This window comes from Dasypus novemcinctus, chromosome 14, assembly GCF_030445035.2.
Source record: "Dasypus novemcinctus isolate mDasNov1 chromosome 14, mDasNov1.1.hap2, whole genome shotgun sequence".
NCBI classification, from domain to species: Eukaryota; Metazoa; Chordata; class Mammalia; order Cingulata; family Dasypodidae; genus Dasypus; species Dasypus novemcinctus.
The window spans coordinates 29,334,088-29,352,808 of record NC_080686.1 but is presented as its reverse complement, the minus strand read 5'-3'; the positions used below and the strand labels follow the sequence as shown (position 1 = coordinate 29,352,808).

Genomic DNA, 18,721 nt, shown 5'->3' with positions numbered 1-18,721 from the left:
GAGGGACACTTCCAAAATCATCCCAGGAAGACATTATTTTTCTAGTTAAAGGTTTTGATGTATAATATTTGTCATCAATTTTGTGGGTTATTTCTAGTCATGTAGGTTTATTTCTATTTCTTTAATGTAAGGTACGGTTACTAAAGAACAAATATAAATTAGAACTGGTCTCTTGGGTCCAGATACACTTGGTACTTTTTTTCTAATTCAACTATGAATTTCTTGAAGAATTCAGAAAGGTATCTCGTAAAACTCTTCCAAAGACATTTTTCATGTCACTAGACAGTAAAGCATATGTGAGGATTACATTAAAAACTGTACTTCAAAGACAGTTGTTTCTCAGGAACTGGATGTAGTAACATATTTTACCAACACATCTGTGGTATCAAAGATATGAAGAAGAACAAAGATGAATGAATACATTGGAATATCTAAAGAAAATATAATGATTGTATGGAAACACCTTTAAATTGTCTTCTGGATATTTATTGAACGTACATTTCACTTTTGGAGACTAGTTGTGAAGAGAGGAATTTTCTTTCTTCAGTGAGCTATAGCACATGCTGTACTAAGTGCTAGTAGACTTTCCACTTTATTTCTGACTTTATTTTAAACAACTTTGAAAGCCCTATATAAAAGAGAAAGGAAAAAAAGTCAGTACTGAAACAAGAAGTACATAAGGAGTCGGAATTTAGGAGTGATTTTTAGCTTAATTTATAGATCAACACTGAGCAACCAAATATCTGAAAAAATTCCAGATAAGACTAAAATGTGTACTTGCCCATAAGTTTCAAGAATTTTGGGAAGTGGACATGGCTCAATTGATAGAGTGTACATCTACCATATGGAGGGTCCAGGGTTCAATCCCCAGGGCCTCCTGACCCATGTGGTAAGCTGGCCCATGTGCAGTGCTGCTGCCGTGTGCAAGGAATGCCCTGCCACGCAGGGACGTCCCCCACATGCAAGGAGAGTGCCCCGCAAGGAGAGCTGCCTGCATGAAGAAAGTGCAGCCCAGGGAAGTGGATGTGGCTCAACAGAGTCCGCCTACCACACATGAGGTCCAAGGGTTCGATACCCAGGGCCTCCTGGCTCCTGTGGTGAGCTGGCCCACACACAGTGCCGCTGTGTGCAAGGAGTGCTGTCCCAGCAGGGATGTCCCCGCGTAAGGGTGCCCCTCCTCCACGTAAGGAGTAGCTCTTGCACAAGGAGAGCTGCCCCATGTGAAACCGCAGCCCGCCCAGGAGTGGTGCTGCACACATGGAGAGCTGATGCAGCAAGATGATGCAACAAAAAGAGACACAGAAAACCAGTGCTGCCTGACGAGAATACAAGTGGACAAAGAAGAACAGACAAGGTGGGAGATAAATAAATAAATCTTAAAAAAAAAAAAAGAAAAAGTGCAGCCTGCCCAGGAGTAGTGGTGCCGCACACACAGAGAGCTGACACAGCAAGATGATGCAATAAAAAGAGACACAGTTTCCTGTGCCACAGGATAATGCAAGTGGATACAAAAGAACACACAGCAGACAATGGGGGGAAGGGGAGAGGAATAAATAAAATAAATCTTTTTTTTAAAAAAAGAATTTATATAAACCTCACATATTGTCTTTAAGAATTATAGTTGGAGATAAATATTTTTTAATTTTCTCCAAACAAAAACATATGTGAATTTGTTGTACTTAAAAAGAAATTTAAAATAGAAAATTCAAAAGTACTTTAGGCTTAAAAAGAAAATAAAAGCTTTAGTCTCCAGAGTAAGTCTAAAAGTAACCAACACAGATTTCTTCCTATTATTTCAGGGCTTCAAGAAAAATCACCCAAGAGATTTTTTCAATAGTATGGGGCAGGAAAAAAATCATTGGATTTTGACTTGAAGAGAAATTGGGTTTTAGTCCTGGTACTGCTACTGATGGCCACAGCAACCTGGTTATATTCACAATTAAAAGATATTTAGAACCTGCAGGGACCATGGAAATCATTTAGCCTTAACCTACACTTTCATATTCATTTAGGAACATCTAAGGTCCATCCCTCTTTCCTTCCCTTATTCTCTCCCTCCTCCTTAGAGTCAACAGTTTCAATAGTTTTTGGTTTATTCTTCCATCATTTCCTTTTGAATACCAACCCCTTTCCTACACAAAATATAGACACTTTACATACTCATCTGCCCCTTGTTTTTTCCACTTATATATATTCTGGAGTTCATAGCAATACAAAAAGAGCTTTCTCATTCCTTTTCACAGCCGCACTGTATTCCAATGGAGGAAGGATATGTGGATTGTCTCCAGTTTTGGCTATAAAAATAGTGTCACAATAAATAGCCTTTTATGTACATCATCTCTTATATGCAATATATCTTTGGGATAGATTTCTAGAAATGTGATTAGTTGGCCAATGTGAAAATGAATATACAATTTTGCTAAATTGTACCAAATTCCCCTCTGATGGAATGGTACCACTTCACATTCCTACCAGCAAACTATGAGACCGCCTGTTTCCCCAAAGCCCTAACACAAACCAGTGTGTTATCAATCTTTGGATTTTAGCGTATGACTTAAATTTGACCTAAATGCAGGGTTTTCTGAGATCTACTTCATCAAATCTATTTCATCATTTGCCAAGTCATACATAATATGCTCAGGACAAATATGCAAACTGTTCTGCTTTTAGTGTCAAGTAATCTACAAAAAATAAGAAATACCATAAGGTATCCAGCCTGGGGCTTTGCCTTTAACAATGAAGAAGCAATGTTGCAGGTCTTTTATCTCTTTGCCTTCTACCCTTGATAAAATGATTCTGTCTCAAGGGTTTTAACCAAGGGCTCTACAGAACTCCAATCTGAGTTCTGGTTTCATATTATTACTAAGATGCAATGTGATTCCTCTTAGATGTCTTTCTGCCACTGAAATAAATTGGTTCTCTCTGTCACTTAGGCTTGACACTTCTGTTATCGCTGATTCTTTTCTCTATGATTCTCTTTCACCTACAAAATTGCCAAGATTTCATATAGATTTTTCATGAAACCTTTTTGCATTTCTACCCTAAGCCCACTTCTACCCTAGTCAAGGCTCTCATTATCGAATGCCAGGACTACTGGAATATCCTCATAACCATTCTTCCAGTCTCTAGTCTCTTTTTTCTGCAGTGATTATTATACACTATACACTGTTGGGTCTCACATCATATCACCTTTCTCAAATGTCTTCAAGGCCACATGTTGACTATGACCATTGTCCATAATCATGTTTTTCAACTTGTGCTCCACAGAGATACTTCACTGCTGCACCAAAAAGGTAGCTCCATTTTTATCTGTCCTATATTACAGTCCTGCATAAGATTTCACTAGGAACAAAAGAGCTCTGCTAATACTCGGTGATTATATCAAATGCCACTGATTGTACACTTTAGATAAACTATATGGTTTATGAACGAAAAAAATAATAGGGTTGGTTGGGGGAAAATTATACCAAATGTAAGATATGGACTATAGTTAGTATTAATAGTTTGATGATGCTCTTTCATGGTTTGCAACAAATGTTTCACAAGAATGCAAGGTGGTGGTGGTGTGGTGATGTATGGCGGTCCTGTACGATGTTACGCATGTTTGTTTTTTAAGTTCACAGCTTTTACTATACGTTTATTGTTTACATATATCCACGTATGAATGGTATTCTTCCATAAATTGTTGTGTTTTTTTTTTTAAATCAAAGAAAAAAAACAGAAGCACTCTGCTACAAAAAGCAAAACGAGTATAGAAGCCACTGGCCTAGAGAATCAATATTACAGAACGAGGGAAGCCGATGTGGTACAGAGGTTGAGCGCTAGTTTCCCATGTACGAGGTCTCAGGTTCAATTTCTGGCCCCCCACACCTAAAGCAAAACCAAAAACTAAATGGGCCAATTCTACAGTATGTATAAATCTGGCTTTACTGTGTCAAGTCAATCTTTTCTTGCTTCTTTTTATTAATGGATTCAGTCATATTTATTGAGAACCTAGTATTTGCCAGTTCCTATAAATCAAGAAAAGAGAAATAGCCCTCACCTTCATAAAATCTATAGCCTACTATAAGCAGTTACAATGATTTGTGCTAAATTCTCCCAACAGAAGAAGATTCCACGTATTAAGAGGGGAAGTGAGAACAATCTCCAATTGAGGTTCATAAAGTGTAAGAGAAAAAAGAGCTTCCAGCAGCCTGAGGGGAAAAGTCATGCGTTAATTAAAGTAAGAATGTTAAGGAAATATGAAAGAGATGGAGGGTAATGAGGAGTTGTTAATCCTGGGCAGAATTCCACAGGATACAGTGAAAAAGTTTAAGAGGGAAAGGAATGATACTAAGTTTAGAGTCTACACAGTCAAGATAAATGATTTGAGAACTTATATCTTGAGTAGTGACCAACAATAGCAGAGGCGTGATTTAATGGTTCTAAGGTACAAGGAAATGAGTTGAGGAGGTAAGACAGTGCAGAGGGAGGTACTCAAGTTTCTCAGGATCCACCAGTGGCCTAAGGAGATGGCTCTTCTGATGGAACTTCTGTAAGTAGCCATCTGTGGCCTGGATTTATTTCTTAGATTTCAGGGTAAAATTCCAGACTTGAAGCTTCAGGCAAATAAGCTCCTGTTTCCTGAGATCCTGTGCATCAATAGGTACAAGGGTGAATAATAGGACATTTTTTTTTTTTGGTATCCCATTCACAGATCTGCAGGGTGTACAGAGTATATTTTTAAGAAATTTTACTGCATGTAAGAATGAATGTCCTTCAAGTTACTAATTTAAAGTTGGAAAAAGTAACCCCTAATTATCTTCAATAATTGATAGATTTACCTGAAACCAGATTGAGTGAATTTAACTTCCAAATCTGCCACTTATGACCTGCATGTCATCCTAAGCAAATTAATTACCCTAACTGTGCCTCAAGTTTCCTTACTTACAAACTAGTGATGATAAACTAATACCCACCTCACGGTGCTGCTGTGAGCATCAAATAAAACAAAACTTATGATGTGCTTAAAACAATGCCTACTACACAGTATAAATGTGTTCCTGAGAGATTATTTTCATATAACATGAGATCAATTCGCCTTTTAAAGTCCTGAAATAATATACAGTAAAAAGACTATGTCAACTACTCCTTCAAACTTAGACTATCACTTAATGGCTAGTATATGAAATTATTGCTTACCTGGATCAAAATTATCACCAAATATTCTCTTGGCAGGAATCTTGAGGGCCATAGCAGGAAACTGTTTCTTTAACTAGAATTTAAAAAAATAACATCATATGAATTTAATTTTCTAAGTCTTTTAGTTATGCATGCACCAAAACCAAACAAATTTGATTTTAAAGAAAATCTATCATAAAACATATTTTACTATAATAATCATAAATGTTAATATCCACAATATTAAATTATACCAATAAAATACCATAGATTGACTAATAATCCTATTTTGTCCCAATAAAACACTTAGTATCTGTGTGACCTTGGGCAAATCACTTAACATTTCTGTGCCTCAGTAGATGCACCTGTAAAACATGGAAAATGTTAGCACTCATCTTACAGCTATATGCTTAGATCAGAACTTGGTGTGTAACTGTCTACGTTATCCACCACTTTCTACTTCAGGAGAAAATGTTGTACCTTCTCTACATGAATGGATTCACAATAGTTTTCTAAGAAAACTGATGAATTTTGCTTTCAACACCCTCTTTTCTAGCCTTCCTTTCATTTCTATACAAATTCATTTGTGTATCAGATTAGCTTGTCACCTGAAAAGGCACAACTTGGTCACAAAGAAATTAAATTTTGGACAGTTAAAGTCATAAAAACAGTTTATATTTTAATTACTATAAATGATGGCAAAAAATAAAAAATAAAAAGACAAAAATCACACCAAAATCCAAAATTATAGATCTAACTACCAACTAACAAGAAATACAAAGCAAAGCGGATGTGGCTCAACTGACAGAGCATCTACCTACCATATGGAGGGTCCAGGGTTCAATACCCCAGGCCTCCTGACCTGTGTGGAGCTGGCCCATGCGCAGTGCTGATGTGTGCAAGGAATGCCGTGCCACTCAGGGGCGCCCTCATGTAGGGGAGCCCCATGCACAAGGAGTGTGCCCTGCAAGGAGAGCCGCCCAGCATGAAAAAATGCAGCCTGCCCAGGAGTGGTGCCACACATGGAGAGCTGACGCAGCAAGATGACGCAACAAAAAAGAGATGCATGTTTCCTGGTGCCTCCTGACAATGCAAGTGGACGCAGAAGAACACACAGCAAATGGACACAGAAAGTAGACAATGGTGTGTGTGTTTGTGGAATCTTAAAAAAAAAACAAAAAAGAAATACAAATTAAAAAGAACTTATTAATCACTCTACTTCACAGAGATGCTATCAGCAAAGTCTGGATTGAAAAATCTGTAGACAAATGACCCTGTTTTCTTTCAACAAAAAAGTATAAAGGGAAGAAAAGAGAAATGGAGGGGGAAATACAGTGATTAATAAGAGACTTATCGGGGAGCAGATTTGGCTCAAGTGGGTGAGTGCCTGCTTCCCATATGGGAGGTCCCAGGTTTGGTCCACAGTGCTTCCTCAAAACAAAAAAAAACAAAAAACAAAAAAAAACAAGGAAACAAATGAAAAAACCAACTCAGGGGTGCCAGTGTGGCTCAGTGGTTGAGCGCTGGCTTCCTACATATGAGGTCCAGGGTTCAATCCCCAGCCGTGGCACCAAAAACAAACAAAGGAAGACTTATCAAGTAATCAGATAAACACTGACTGGATATTTGATATTAAGATATCAAGGCATTATTAACTATTTTTAGATGTGATAATGCTATTATGTATGCATGTGTTTTAAAGAATGCTTACATTTTAGAGATATATATACTAAAATATTTACAGATGAAATAATATGATATCTGAGATTTGCATCAAAATTATGGTGGGCTGGCTAGGGGCAGAAATGAAAAAGGACTGGTCATGTTATCAGTAACTGCTGCAACTGGAAGATACCTTATATCATTTTCTGTACATGTACTATCCTTTCTACTTATGTATGTGTTTGAGAATTTCTATAATAAGAAGTTTTAAAATGCAAAACTACAACTGTAAAAACATGTTTATGCTGATAATTAAAATGCCTATGGAACAGAAATTCTACTTCTGTCTTTTCTTTTATTCTAAAAGGAGAATAGGCAAAGAGATCTGTTTTCAAACTTAGGGAAATCCAGGCCAGGCTATCCTGATTTCTGTACTTTTAAAGAATACTCATGGGAGGGGGAGGTATGGGAATTCCCTGTATTTTCTGTGACTTTTCTATAACTTGAAGCTGCTTGGAAAATAAAGTAGAAAAAAAAAAAAAGACACTGGGGGCATATACAGAAGAAATTGCCAATATACATAAAAGATACATATTATGGTGATAAAAGGCACAATGAAAAACTTTTTTTTTTAATTTTTGGCTTTGTTTTTGGGGAGGTTTTGGATTGCAGAATGGTTACAACTGTTTTGGGGTGTATTTCTGGTGTGGGGTATCAGTGGTAGGGGGATGTGCAGGGAGGGGTGTTATCTGAGGCATACCTCTGTAGAATATGAATGTGTTCATGTGGTCATGGGGTGTTGTCTTGGTGCGTGGAGACCCACACAATAACCAATGAATATTGAATTCCTATCCTGGGGAGTCTTGCACCATTCTCTCATAGAGTGGCAAGAATCTCTAGAGTACACAGGCAGTGCCTTGTGAAGGAGAAAGGATCATTATGCCAGGCCCTTGCCATTGATGGTTGTACTTATGAACCTTGTTCTTGTGAAAGTGAAACTTAGCTTAGTATTACACATTGCCTAAGTGTTACCTCCTGAAAGCCTCCTTGTGCTCAAATATGGTCTCTCTCTAAGCCAAACTCAGCATACACTACCTTCTTCCAAGCATGGGACAAAACTCTCAGGAATGAGCCTCCCTGGCACTGAGGGATTATTTTCGAGCACCAACTAGCAATGGATTTGGAGAAAGAACTTGACCAAATGTGGGAAACATTAAATACAAATGAGAAGGATCTCACTGACTGCCATCGTAAACAGTGCCTCAAGAACAGGTGCTCCTGAGGGCTCTAGAGACATCTACACACTATAAGCAGGGCAGACAACCCCAAGAAATTGGTACCTCATTGGTCCTTATCTTGGAATATATAACCTATCTCCCCAATGTATCAGAGTTGGACTCATCTATAATTTTCCTACACATGGTTCTTCTGCCCTTTTTATTTGAACCTATAATTAGCATTATACCCATTAAATATATGTCCTGGAGACTTAAATCTTCCGGCTGTTCATATGCCAGTTGAGCCTTGAATCCCAGCAGAGTTGTGATGAACACCTGCTCTCCAGTTTATCAGACTCACCCAAGACAACTAACAAAAAGGATGATGATGAACAATGCCCACCCCAAAACATAGAGAGTATCTACAACTACAAGCAAGACAGTTCCATCCATCTGCCCCAAGGGATCTAAGATCCCTCTCAATCAGAAGCAAAGTAGGCATCACCATCTCAACGTCTTCAAGATTGGGGAATGAACAGACATAAGGGGGTAATACAACCATGGACTAAAGCAGACTTATTATTATTCTAGTAATGGAAGAACTTGTAACACTGATATAAAGACAGTGGTCACCAGAGGTTCTGAAAGGAGGGAGAGGGAACAATAGGTGTAACATGGGGCACTTTTGGGACACTGGAATTGTTCTGCATGCTATTGCAATGATGCATACAAGTCATTATACATTTTGTCAAAACCTGTAAAATTGTGCAGTGCAAAGTATAAATCATAATGTAAACTATAGATCATGCTTAGCAGCAATACTTCAATATGTGTACATCAAGTGTAAGAAATGTACCACAGTAATGAAAGATGCTGTTTTTAATGGGAGAAGCATGAGAGGGGGAAGGAGTGGGGTATACAGGCATCCCCTATATTTTCGATGTAATACTTATGTAACCTAAAGCTTCTTCAAAAATAAAGGGGATATAAAAGAAAATAAAATAAAATAAAGGGGGGGGCGGAAGAACACCCATGATACCAATCCCTGTTTTTTTCTTTACCCTCACTACAAATGTAGAAATGGAAGGAATTATACAAAAAGAGAAAAGCAGACTACAAATAAATGATGAAAGAAAAAAAGGAAGAGAAATGAGGGAGTAGGATGATAAAAAAACTGAGCCACATGTTAAAGAAAATTTCCTGCAAAATGCTTAAGAAGGGGTATTTGATGGAAGAGAAAATGAAAGGTGAGAGGGAGGTGCCAAAGCAAGCTTTCCTACTGTACCTTTCTGCTTAATGACATCTAAATATTAACATCCCATTTAACTAACCACCTGAAATTTGAACAATGAGACCATTATGAAGATCCCAAGCTTTTCACAGGAACAGATCTCCACACTACTGATTTCTCAGATGACTCTACTTCTTCCTCTTATGAACAGCTGCACAAAAGGAAACATGTTTAGAATGTAATCTGGCATATATAGTCTTTTAGGCAAAATATAAATATAGAAAGAAGTCTCAAATTTTTAGTCATTAATAGTTTCATGAACTGAATTTGATCTTATCTAAGAAGTTTCTATTAACTGTTTTTTTTTAAAAAGCACTAACAATTACAGAAGATATTTTCATGTACAAACTATTTAGTGTAAAAGTGTGACCTCAATTATAGTCAAAACAAGACTATCTCAATACTCTTTGAGTAAGAAGTATTTAAAACTATATAAATAGTAAGTCCTATTGCATATGCATTAAAGAAAAACTAAAGTGAGAGACTGAAGGTGTAGAATTTTCTTTTTATTATTATTACTGAAATGGTGAAAATGCTCTAATAATGAATGGTTGAAGTGATGAATGCACACCTATGCATAATTACACCAAATACCATTGATTGCACACTTCAGATGAACTGTATGCTTTATTAACATGTATCAATAAAATTAATTTAAAAAAAACCTAAAGAACAGAAGAAAACACAGTAAAATATTATCAATTATTATTTCTGGGTCGTGACAGTCTAAGTGAGTTTTAAGTTTAATTTATTTTCAGATTTTCTAGAATAGGTATGAATTTTATATAGTGAAAAATAAATATCATTAAAAAATTCCATTATTACTTAAGTTACATTTCAATTAGCAAATACTCTGGAATTTACACAGTGAAATGCTGTAAAAATGATGGATTGATAGAGCAGTAGATAGAATGATATGCCAAAAATGGCAAAAATATTAAAAGCTGGTGGATCTAATATCTGGGTGGGAGGTATGTTAGCATTCCTATAGTTTTTGTTTGTTTGTTTGTTTTAGGTTCTGGGGCCAGGAGATTGAACTCAAGACCTTGTATGTGGGAAGCTGGTGCTCAACCACCGAGCCACACCTGTTCCCCTGAGTTGGTTTTTCCATTTGATTGCTGCTTGTTTTTTGTTGTTGTTGTTGCTGTTTTCAGGAGCCACTAGGAACCAAACTCAGGACCTCCCATGTGGGAAGCAGGTGCTCAACTGCTTGAACCACCTCTATTCCTCCCTGTATAGGTTTTGTATTATTTTTGCAACTGTCCTGTAAATTTGAAAGTATTTAGGAAAAAGAAACAAAAACCAAAACAAAACAAAAGCCAGAAAAATCAACAATAATTTTTTAAAAACTGAAACAGAAGCATAACTTTCATGACTTAACAAAACATGGGAAGTTGTGCAGATAGACATTGATTCATTCTGGCTGATGTAGGAAGCAATTTATCTCTTGAGATATGTTTAACTTCCTGCATATTTAAAACTTACAAATGCTAACTTGCAACCCACAGTCTTACATATCTATCTATCCCCATATCTAAAATCGAGAGGCTGGGTTAAGAAAATTGACAAAATTATCTTGTTAAATATAAAATGGAATTTTTCTAGAAGATATCTAATAACTACTCTTCTTTCAACATGACATCAGGAGATCCCTATTTAATTAGATAATATCAGCAAGAATTTAAATTTGGGATCTGAAACACAACTGCTTTTCTTCTTAACTGAAGCAAAGCTTGGAACCTAGAGCTGTTTTAGTTTTCCTGGATTCTGTAACCAGCTCAGGAGTTCTCTGGCCTCTTACTTCTGACCTTAAAGACAAAACTTTTCACAAACGCAGGTACCTGTGTAAGATCAAACCTATGTGTTAACAAATACCATGGTTCCCTTGCTTCCTGGTTTAGAAAGTATTTTCAAGGGCAAACACTAGATTATGATTAATATTTAATAACTGAATCATGAAAATAAAAAACCAAGCAGGTTTTAGGAATTTTTCAAGCGGGTTTTAGGAATTTAAAGAGCTAGTGGCCTGTTGGATCTCATCCCCCCAGGTAACCGTCAGAACTTTTGAAAGTCAATAATAATTTTAGTTGTGTTCTCTCTAAAGAATAAAACTATAGAATGGGAGTTTTTAACCTTTTTTGTTCCACGGACTCCTCTGCCAGTCAGGTGAAAACCATGGATCTCTTACTAAGTCCATACTACACTGTATATTATTTAATAAGTATACCACACCGACACCAACACGTCCCCACAAGAATAATGTTGATTTTTTTTTTTCCAGTTTAAGTTCAAGCTCATTGAGCCCTTATTAAGAACCCCTATTATAGAAGGAAAATGGGTTCAGGACAAAGACTCTCAGACCTAAAGCTAAGAGTTGGTGCAATGTACCCATAAGTATCACGGTTATTAACAATAATTAGAGCAGTAGGTAGAAAGGATTTATTTGTAATATTTATGACATTAAATTCTTTTAAGCTGTACACCCAGTTTTCCTATCTTCAATGATGTATTTGGAACTGCTCAATGGAAACTGCTCTTCCCCTTCTCTCCCCCCACCCCCCCCTTTTATGAAGAATTCCAGTTAGGATGCTTTTGAAAAATCTCTTATCCTTTTATGCTTGTCAGATATATGTAGTATTAACTTATATCATTCAAATAAATTTGTTTTTTTCTCAGGTACTTTTAAAATAAAAATTTTGTAGACTGAACAATACTCACAGTGTTGTAAAGCTTATCAAATTCTGCATATCTTCTGAAGACAAACCACTCACTCCTGCCAACTGAGACCAGAACTTTATAAACCTGTAGAAATAAAAAACAACTTCATAAAATTTAACTGCAAAAGAAAAACACCCATAAAACCATCAACTATTTAAATACGTGAAACATGCTTTCATACTTATAAAACTGACATTAAATAGTAATGTTTATATGATACTCCAAGATATACAAGCATATAAACTGAAACACTTTATCTTGTCAAGTGACAACATTTTACTTTTAAAATGTTATGAAATGTTTCTGCAATTTTCAGAGACTAACATAGTGAATACCCGTGTACCCATTACTTAGAGCCACTGAATTCTAACATTTTGCCATTCTTCCTTCAGATTTTTTTCTCCCAAGAATAAAATACTATAGATTAAATTGATACCATTCTCTCCTCATCATCCCAACAGTAACCACTACTCTGAAATTAGAACGTATTTTTTTTCAAAAGTGATGCCTGGCACAAAATAAACACTCAATTAAATGTTAGTTCTCTTTCCAGGTCATCCTTCTACAATGCATTTTTCAAACAAAGATTTATCATTAAATCCCCTAATGCTGTCTTAATTGTGTTTAGTATTTTCAAATATATATCATCTTATATAATCACAAACAACAACCCTAGAAAGTAAACAGAACAAGTATTAGAACCCCACTTTCATATGAGGAAATGATGGCATAAAAAAAGATAGTGCCCAAGTTCACAGACTTAATAAAAACATAAAACTAGGACCAAAATCTAAATTTTCTAACCCTTTATGCACCAGAACTGGCACCAAAATCATCAAAAGTTATAATATAGAATTAACCCTCACAATTCATCCAACATGTACTCTCAAAGATTATAATCCAACATACCAATCCGAGAAAACAATTTGGAACCCCAAAGATCTTAAATCATTTCTAAAGGGAAAATAACAAAACTACCTATTTACATACACAGGAGAAAAATAGGGAGATGAGAAATAAGGCTGTCTGATGTGTAGCTTGGCTAACAATCTCATTATTTTCCAGGGAAGACCTGAGGAAGGGGATAGGAGTTGCTTTGAGGTTTAGGATACAAGTGCCTGCAGTTGGTTAGACAATTTAAAAGAGGAAACCAGGTTTACTTTAAAAAACAAGCACCCTGTTGTGTGTAACCCATCCTCTCCTAGGAAAAGTAGGAACCTGCACTCCCAAGTTCACTACTAGAGAAGTTCTACTACTGTGAAGGCACTGTGTCCCTGATATTGTAATTACGGCGTGTGAATTCCATAGCACTGTCTCATCAAAAGGCCCACAGTTCCCCCGAGGGGCCCCAGAACGTAAAGCCACAGCCCTCCGTGAGGGAGGGGACAAGGTCTCCCTGGAAGGAGAGGCAAAGCCACTGGTACGGGTCACCCCAGCAAGAGATGCCGCACTCAGAACTGAGAGAAAGAGCGCCCGGGCACTCTGCGTGAGCTTGGGGCTGATCCGGCTCTTTTGGTCTTAACCAAGATGGTATCAAGTTAGTCCTCTTAGAGGAAGCCACTGGATGGCAGATGTTGGTTGTAAGATGATACCCTCCATGTGGAGAGAGCCCAGAGGAAGAGGATACAGAGCTCGGTCAGGGTGCACTGAGCCAGGCTCCTACAGTCAGACCACGATTCATGTCACACGGCATCTGCCTCAGGCTCAGACAGCGCCCGGAAGCAGGCCTGCTAGGAAAGACCAGAAACGCAGTCATCTGATTGTGCACTTCTTGTATCCTTTGTGTGGACTTCCAGATGAGGAAAGTGGCTAAGTGGCCTCCCACACGCAGGTAGAGCCAAGGCTAGACTGCAAGTCTAGGTTCCAGGCTGAAGGAGCTCAGGTCCCAATAAAGGCAAAGGAACTAAGACAAAGCCTTGCCAAGGTACCAATTAACAGTATGATCTATGAACAAGTACTTATTTCAAAAGTTTTTGTTAAGCATTCATCAGAAAAAACAAAAACTTCAAATTTTAAAATATTTTCATTACGGGACAAAAGCAAGACTTTACAGAAAGTGGTACAATAACATTACAATATGAAGTTATCTGATTTACTTTTATCTGAGTACTTGCTTATTGCCTATCTTGTAACATCTAAATGTAAGTTCTGTGAGAGCCAGGTTTGTGTCATTCCTGCTCCCGGCCCTATATCCATTGCTTAGAACAGCACTTGGTACCACAAAAAGTCACTTAAAATTTGCTGAATGAATCAATGAAAGTGTAATTTAGGCTTGGTTTAAGTCAAGGCATCCTAGAATGCAATGCATATTTCTCTGTTAGAAGCTTCAGGGTACAGAGCCATAAACACAGTATTGAATATTCAGTAATACAATGTCTATTTCTGTTCCTCAATATCACATAAGCACCTGCGCCTGCTGAGGCTACGGTTGGCGGGGGAGTGTTTGTCTGTGCTGACCAGACTCCTTCCTGTTTCTTGAGGACTGCAGTACATGTGACCAGTAACTAACACAAGAAACTAGGATGACTTTTCATTCAATATCAATTCAGCCAATATTTACTGATCACTGACCATCTTTAAGTGCTCGTGGAACAATAGTGAGGGAAGTTCCTGCTTTAAAGGACCTTGCATTATAGTCAGGGAAGGCACACATAAACAAACAGAAGATATGTCAGGTAGCGATAACTGCTATGAAAAAATTAACAGTGGAAGAGGCAGAGACAGGAAGAGGTGGGGCTGGGTTCTATTTCACATAGGGTAGCCAGAGTCTCTCGGATAAGGCAGTGTTTGACAATCCGAAGGAAGTAAATGAGCAGGGTGGTGTGCTAGGGTCTCAGAGAATGAGGGAGCAACGCTGGGACCAGCTGGGGAGAGGGATGCTGTAGGCCTCCTGGACCCTTTAATGCAAGACACAAAAACACCTCTCCCTGAAAAATACAAGGCCACCTGAGAGGCCTCACTGCAGTCGGTCAAAATGACAGCAGGTGGCACCCCTGAAGGAGAGACTGGCCCAGAGGTAAAGGCAGAGAGTAGGGCGGGAGGAAAACTTTTATCCACCTCACTACTTTAGCCACGGAAAACTCATCCTTGTTTACCTCAAATGTGATGTTGCTAAAATACACTTATATCAAGATGGAATACATACACAATATTTGTTAAGACATTACTGCAAACCAGAGACTAAGGAGAGGTAAACCTCCAGGCACACATTCTAATTCCCCTTCCCTGGACTTTGTGCCGGACAAAGAGGGTATATGTGTTAAGGAAAGGAGTAAAAAGGGCAGGGGGGCTGTTTCCCAATTCCCTGTCTGGGATCCTGGGAGAAAGTCACCAAATCTCAGGGCCAACGTAGGACACCCCACCTAATTAAAAAGGTAGAGTGGAATGGTTAGATGGAAAATTTAACTCCTCAGCTTCCCCCCGTGTGACCTGGATGCTGAGTGGAAAGTTCCTTGTCATGGGTCTCCACTGGCAGGATGACCCTTTTATCAGAGGCTAGGGGTGGACCCCTTGGGCCAGGAGTGGACCCCTTGGGTCAGGAGCACCAGGTAAAGGATGTGTCAGAGACTCAGTGTGCTTGACAGCTATTGGGAGTCCAGGGCAAGCTGAGTCACCAGTGAGTTATCAACAGTCTCTGGCCAGGCCTGTGAGGAGAAGCTCTCAAGTTCTCTTATGAGCTGCAGATGCCAGCAAAATGTCCACGTGGACCAAGTCAACCATAGCTGCAAGTTTATCAGACAAGCCACTCTACAGCTGGAACAGCAGGTATGTAGGGCTATTCCAAGAAGCCTTTACCCTGCCACCATGCGCTCAGTCATAGACTCAATAAACACTGTGAAAGGGGACTCCTCCCCTCATAAGGCATGATGCCAACAAGGAGAAGGACTGTGTGTTCAAATAAAAGAAGGAGAGCCAAACTGAGACAGCCAGGGCATTTTTACCTAAAACACTGATAGTTACCTAAAAGAACTCTTCAGATTACTAGATTGAACTAAGTGTTAAACAGAATAGGGGTAAATGAGTTCCTTCATACTACTATCTATTAGTTGGGGCTTGCAAAGAAGTCCAGATCAGTTAGAGAAAATAAATGACATCTTCTCCAGGAAGGGAGGTAAGAAATCTCTGTACATACTAAGTAGACTATGGAATTAAAGTGAATTTTGTATTTTTATAAAACAGATTAGCAAAGTCACTATTTTCAAATAATAGTCACTGATACAGTGATTTGGCAATTACTCACTGTGCTTATTCTTTATAAAGCCTTAGAGTAGATGCTAAGGTAAGGAAAAGTAAAATTGGAAATGGGTTTTCCTTTTTAAACAAAAGAAAAGATATAAGACTGAATTCAATTTTTTTAAAACTACATAGAAAATGATAAATGCTACAAGAAAAATACCATGGAAATTCTAAGTCATGGTTCTTAACATGGGATCAATGGCTTCAGGAGCCCATTAACCCAGAGAGTGTGTGCATGGATCCATCTGTTTGCACATGCTCACTCTCTGGCAAGAGAGTACATCAGTTTCGTGAGCTTCTCCAAGCAGATAATTAGGTAAAAATCTGCACTAAAAAGGGAAAATTTATTCCAATTGGGGTAGGCAGGGAAGACTAAACAGAGAAGATAGTATTTGAAAGATAGGTAGAATCTGTATATGTGGATAAGGGACGGTTTTGGGGGATATTCTAGGCTAGGGGAGAACAAAAGCAGAAACGGAAATATTCTCTATATTCAATTCCCCCCCCCCCCCCATATACGCTATTACATACTTACAGTAAACCTCTTCTTTTTCTCTCTGTGTTCATCAGAGCTGGGAATGCTAACACTTGGGCAGCTTTCCTTGTAGTCCATGGTATAATCTCTTTGAATTAGTGTCTCAAAAGGACACCAAAAGTGAGTCTGAAGAAACAGTCAGCACAGGAAAAAACAGAATCAACTAATCCAAAATAAAAAACCTCTTGAGGCAATGTTCAAATTCCATCATGCAACCTTAACCGACAGAAGGAAAAAAAAAAAAAAAGAATTGATTAGCAAAACAATTTTAAAATACCATGATTTGTCATTCCTTGTTTGTTAAGACCCATTTTATGTTTATTCTGGCAGTAATTTACTTTTGAGCATTAAGTCTCACCCCAGGTTAGAAATTTAGTGTCTGTTATGTTTTCTATCACACAGCTAAGCCAAAATCAGACTTTTGCATCCCATCTACCTTCCTTATGACTAGAAAATTCCAAGAGCTCATACACCACAGTTAACTCTCACCCAGAGGAACTCTCGTCACTGCCTGGTGGATTCAGAGAAGGGATTTCAAAGTTGGGTTTTCAGACTTCTTGCATCAGGATGACCTGGTAAAGTTCGCTGCAAATTTCAGATTACATGCTCCACACAAGCCTCACTGAATCAGAACCTCTGTGTTTTGTTTAATAAACATAATCTAATGCTTTCCATGTGCCAGGTGATTTACAAATAACAACTCAATTGATCCTCAGAACAATCCTTTACAGTAACTATTTACCTTGTTTTAAAAATGAGACAACTTAGAAAACCAGCAAGATAGCAGCAGAGTAAGGTGCTCCTAGAGTCAGCTCCTGTTACAGGGCAGTTAGTAAACATCCAGAGCTCTCTGGAGCTAGCTGAAGCACCTGTTTGGGGCTCCAAGAGACCAGAAGAGCATCCTGCAACATCCTTGAAGGAAAGGAAGGAGGAAACTGCCTATCTGCAGAGAAGACTCATAAGTAGAGTGCTCCATGCCATGGAGGCTGGTGCCCATCTTCCACTGGAGGCACAAGCTGCCTCAAGAGCTGTTCTGTGGCTGGAATCAAAAGCTCTACTTCCCAAAAACGGGGGAGGAAGAGACAGTTGGGCACCAACTTCTAAGAACAGCTAAAGTTTGAGCCTGTCTAAGTAAAAAAGAGGGCGGGAGGCGCCATCTTAACTCTACACCTGGCACGAGGGGAAGCTGGGTAGACTGAAAATCCCAGTGCTGGTAGGCGCTGGCTTCTTTCCATCCAAACCAGATTGCAGGTCTATCCTAAGCCCCAGCCCCACCTTTGGGAGGGAGGAAGAAGGGGGACCTGCACCAGCCTCTCCGGGAAATTACCAACCAAACCACGGAGGCCAGTGATCATTCTACTTTGGCAGCATGAGCCTCCCCAGTAGCTATTCTGTGATGGAACTGGAAGCTCCATTTCCCAAAAACAGGGGAGGAAGAGACGGTTGGCCACCGATTTCACCTACTCATGAGTAAATTCAGCGAGCTATGGTATAACCCTAAGAAAAGCTAAATGAGCCTGTCCAGGTCAGAAAGAGCCACTGGCTGCCCCCAGCCTGAGGGGCAGCCAGGTTAACTGAAAATCACAGTAAGGTAGGAACTGATTTCTTTCACCCAGATCAGCCTGCAGCCCTAGCCTAGGCTTCAGTCCCACCTCTGGCAGGGAAGAGGCTGGTGGGCCCTGCGCCAGTCTATCCAGGTAACTACAGGTACCTTTGGCTGGCACAGACTGAATAATAGGAATTCTGCCAGGGCAACTGTGGTCATCTTGAACCCCCACTGCATAGATTGCTGTTCACACTTGCAGCTCCATCCCTGCCCCAGGCAGGGGAGAAAGGGGCGTGAAGTTTCATCAGTCTCTCTGGGCAACTACAGTCTAGGTCTGCAAGACTTGGCTTATTCCA

General features: G+C 38.8%; 1 protein-coding gene across 13 annotated transcripts in view; it reads right to left on the bottom strand.

Moving 5' to 3' along the window:
* The window catches only part of SGK3 (serum/glucocorticoid regulated kinase family member 3), a 187,971-nt gene that overhangs the window by 71,236 nt on the left and 98,014 nt on the right, over window positions 1-18,721 (bottom strand). For all 13 annotated transcript variants that reach the window (XM_004477797.5, XM_004477796.4, XM_058275595.1 and 10 more), the window contains 3 exons: window positions 16,820-17,035; window positions 12,049-12,132; window positions 5,182-5,254 (listed from right to left, as the gene is read on the bottom strand). In XM_004477797.5, coding sequence (XP_004477854.1) covers window positions 5,182-5,254; window positions 12,049-12,132; window positions 16,820-16,897 — 235 coding nt within the window. In that variant the 5' untranslated portion in view covers window positions 16,898-17,035. The remainder of the gene's footprint in view (window positions 1-5,181; window positions 5,255-12,048; window positions 12,133-16,819; window positions 17,036-18,721) is intronic.